At 48.0% G+C, this 2,689-nt stretch overlaps 1 protein-coding gene across 1 annotated transcript in view; it reads left to right on the top strand.

Moving 5' to 3' along the window:
* The first annotated feature begins 2,028 nt into the window (after positions 1 to 2,028).
* RNF217 (ring finger protein 217) overlaps positions 2,029 to 2,689 on the top strand; it is a 167,655-nt gene continuing 166,994 nt past the window's right edge. The window contains exons 1-2 of the mRNA XM_006879142.1: positions 2,029 to 2,056; positions 2,157 to 2,577. Of these exons, the coding sequence (XP_006879204.1) occupies positions 2,029 to 2,056; positions 2,157 to 2,577 (449 nt within the window). The remainder of the gene's footprint in view (positions 2,057 to 2,156; positions 2,578 to 2,689) is intronic.

Below are 2,689 nucleotides of genomic sequence, written 5' to 3'. Positions count from 1 at the left end.
ACAAAGCTTTATAATATATTTTCTTGTTGAGGCATTTAAAAAAAAATATCTGAGAAAATATTTAGAGTCTTATTGATTCCACAATGCTTGAGGAACAGCTTGTGGTATTTAACATTCCCAAAAGGCATCTGGGTTCTCCCATTCCAACTTGGTGGCAGTGTTAAGAGATAAATAGATAAAATTATTTGCCACAATTTTTAAATGAACACAGATGAATGACTTAAGTGGTTGGCTTGAAATGTACAGAGCAATTTTATTCTTTTCCTAGGCTTTGTCTTCTTATTGTTTTATTTTCTATTGAGTCAATTCTGACTTAAAGACTTATAGTGAACTTGTGTACAAAAAACCAAAACCATCCTCATTCTCCTCTATACTGCAGCCCTTTGTTGGAAGCTATGTGCTTACCCATTTGGTTAAAGTGCTTTCTTCATCCTCTCTTGTTCTCTACCTTTCCAAGGAAGATTTTAACAGAATAAACTGTTAAAGCTGATTATAAGAGAGACTTTAAGTATCTCACAAATAAAAACAGCTAATTCCTTAGCTTTATTATCTACTGGACTGTACTTTCTTGATTGACAAGAACAAGGTAATGCATATTCTCTTTTATGTTAAGTTTTGTGGTATGTCCCCCCCCCATTAGTTGATTCTATACCTTCTCAAGGGCATCTCTTTTGGTTGGAAAACAAGGAAAATGAAAGTCAGTAGAAGTTAATGAATTTCCATTTGGGCAATATTAAAGTTTGTGAGTTTTCTATAACAACCTCCTGGATCAACAACAGTGTAGGAAGACTCAGAACTCCGAAAAGCTGTTTATTCATGATTTAGTTTATTACAGTAAGTGCATACAGATTAAAATGATTAACAGGGAACGGCACAGAAAGCAGAAGCCACGAGTGAACAGAAACATCACTGACTGCTATCTACTTTCATTAAATGTTAATTCTGTTGTTGTGTACTGTTGAGTCAGAACCAAATCACAGCTATGCTTCTAGCTTTGAGAGACAGTAAATGGCATGGGAGGAGATTGCCCATCTTCCTTTAGCAGAGTAACTGGTAGATTTGAACCACACGCTTTGATATTGGTAGCACAATTCTTTAACACTAAGCCATCAGCGCTTGCTGTAAGTATGAGGTGTTTGCAAGTGATTCCCAAGCACAACCTGAGGAAAACTAATGCTGCATCATCTTCAGGTCTCTGTTCTTCCTAACAATGATATAGAACAATTTGCCTGGAGTATTATCAACCTTTGGGAACACTATGTAGTAACACTTTGTGATAAGGAGTTGTACCATCAACCACGACGGGCATGCTGTTGGAAACTATCTCTGCAGGAGAAAGATGGGAAATCTGCTGAGCAATTTATTGCCTCTGAAAAATCTGCTGGAGGGTTGGTTTTGGGTCTGTTCCAACTCTGATGGTCTATTAACAACTGCAACATATACACTCTCCTGAGCTCTGATACCCAAGGTTTTTTTACTGTGGTTTGATTATTTAGACTTGGAAGAACACCTGGTTATCTGGGGGTAGTCTGCAGTCCCTCCAGATGTCAAGCTGACAGCCAGTGGTCCAAGTGCCCCACCATAAATCACATTGTTAGTATGCACTATCTGACGTGGCCCAAGGTTCCCAGTCAAACAAAGGCATTCTTATCAGGCAAGACATTCCAGGGGCTCAGAACTTAATGTCCCAGGATTTGGGAACAGGGGTTAAATCTTTCTTTGGCTAATTCTTTATGATCCAAGTGTGTTTTCTCAATTCAAAGTATACCTTTCTGGAAATTAGGGCCTACCTTGCTATTTTTGCTTGAAAGCTGAGATTCCTAAACTTTTTTTTCAGATCACAGCGACCTTATGTCTAGGTTGTTTTTCACATCCTTGCCCTTTAAGGTAACAACAGTTTCTGACGATAATTAGGCCCAAACAACTTAATAATAGCAGTTTGCATGGTGTCTGACAGGTGATGCTGTGATTCCCGCATCTGAAAGCTTAGATCACACCCATCGGGGATGTGCATGTGTGTGCACGAGGATGCCTGCGCGTGTGTACGTGTGGGGAGGTGTGCGCCAGAGGGGTGGGGTGAGGGGCAGCGAGGAGGGCTCTAGGTGAAGCACGAGGGGAGGGAGGTCGCTGAGCGCCGGCCTCTCCGCCCCCCCCAGCCCGGTTCTGGGCCGCAGCGCGCTGGGCTGCACTCTGGCTGCACCTCCTGGCGTGCACCGCGGCGGCGCCACAGGCCCCTGGACCCTCTGACCACCGCCCTCCGGACACCCTTCCCGCGCGGCCCAGAGCCCAGTGCCGGCACCGGCGATGGCGCGGGACTGACCGCCGCCTCCCCCGGGGACTCCGCCGCCCCAGCTCGGGGCAGCCCGTGGCCCCGCATGCGGGGCGGGTGGGCACGCCCGCGCCGGAACGAGTGGCCCTCGGCGCCCCAGAGGAGGTGCTGGGCCGCACTACAAGAGGAGGCAGTGGAGCGGGCCGGGCCGAACTCCCCTGGCGCCCCGATCCCAGAGCACGGGCTCCCCGGAGGGAGTTCGGGGCGTCCCAGCTACAGAGGAGGGACCCGGAAGCAGAAGCGGAGACGTGAGCAGAGCTGAGCCGCTGCCCCGGCTGCTCGCCAGCGCTGGCGAGGGTCCCCGCGGGGGTCCCGGCGGCTGGATGGGCGGCAGCGGCGCGGGCCGCGGGCGGCGATGGG

Source organism: Elephantulus edwardii, unplaced genomic scaffold (assembly GCF_000299155.1).
Source record: "Elephantulus edwardii isolate Elephantulus edwardi_28Jun2011 unplaced genomic scaffold, EleEdw1.0 scaffold00002, whole genome shotgun sequence".
NCBI lineage: Eukaryota > Metazoa > Chordata > Mammalia > Macroscelidea > Macroscelididae > Elephantulus > Elephantulus edwardii.
The sequence above is the reverse complement of the archived record's forward strand: the minus strand, read 5'-3'. Positions and strand labels throughout refer to the sequence as shown.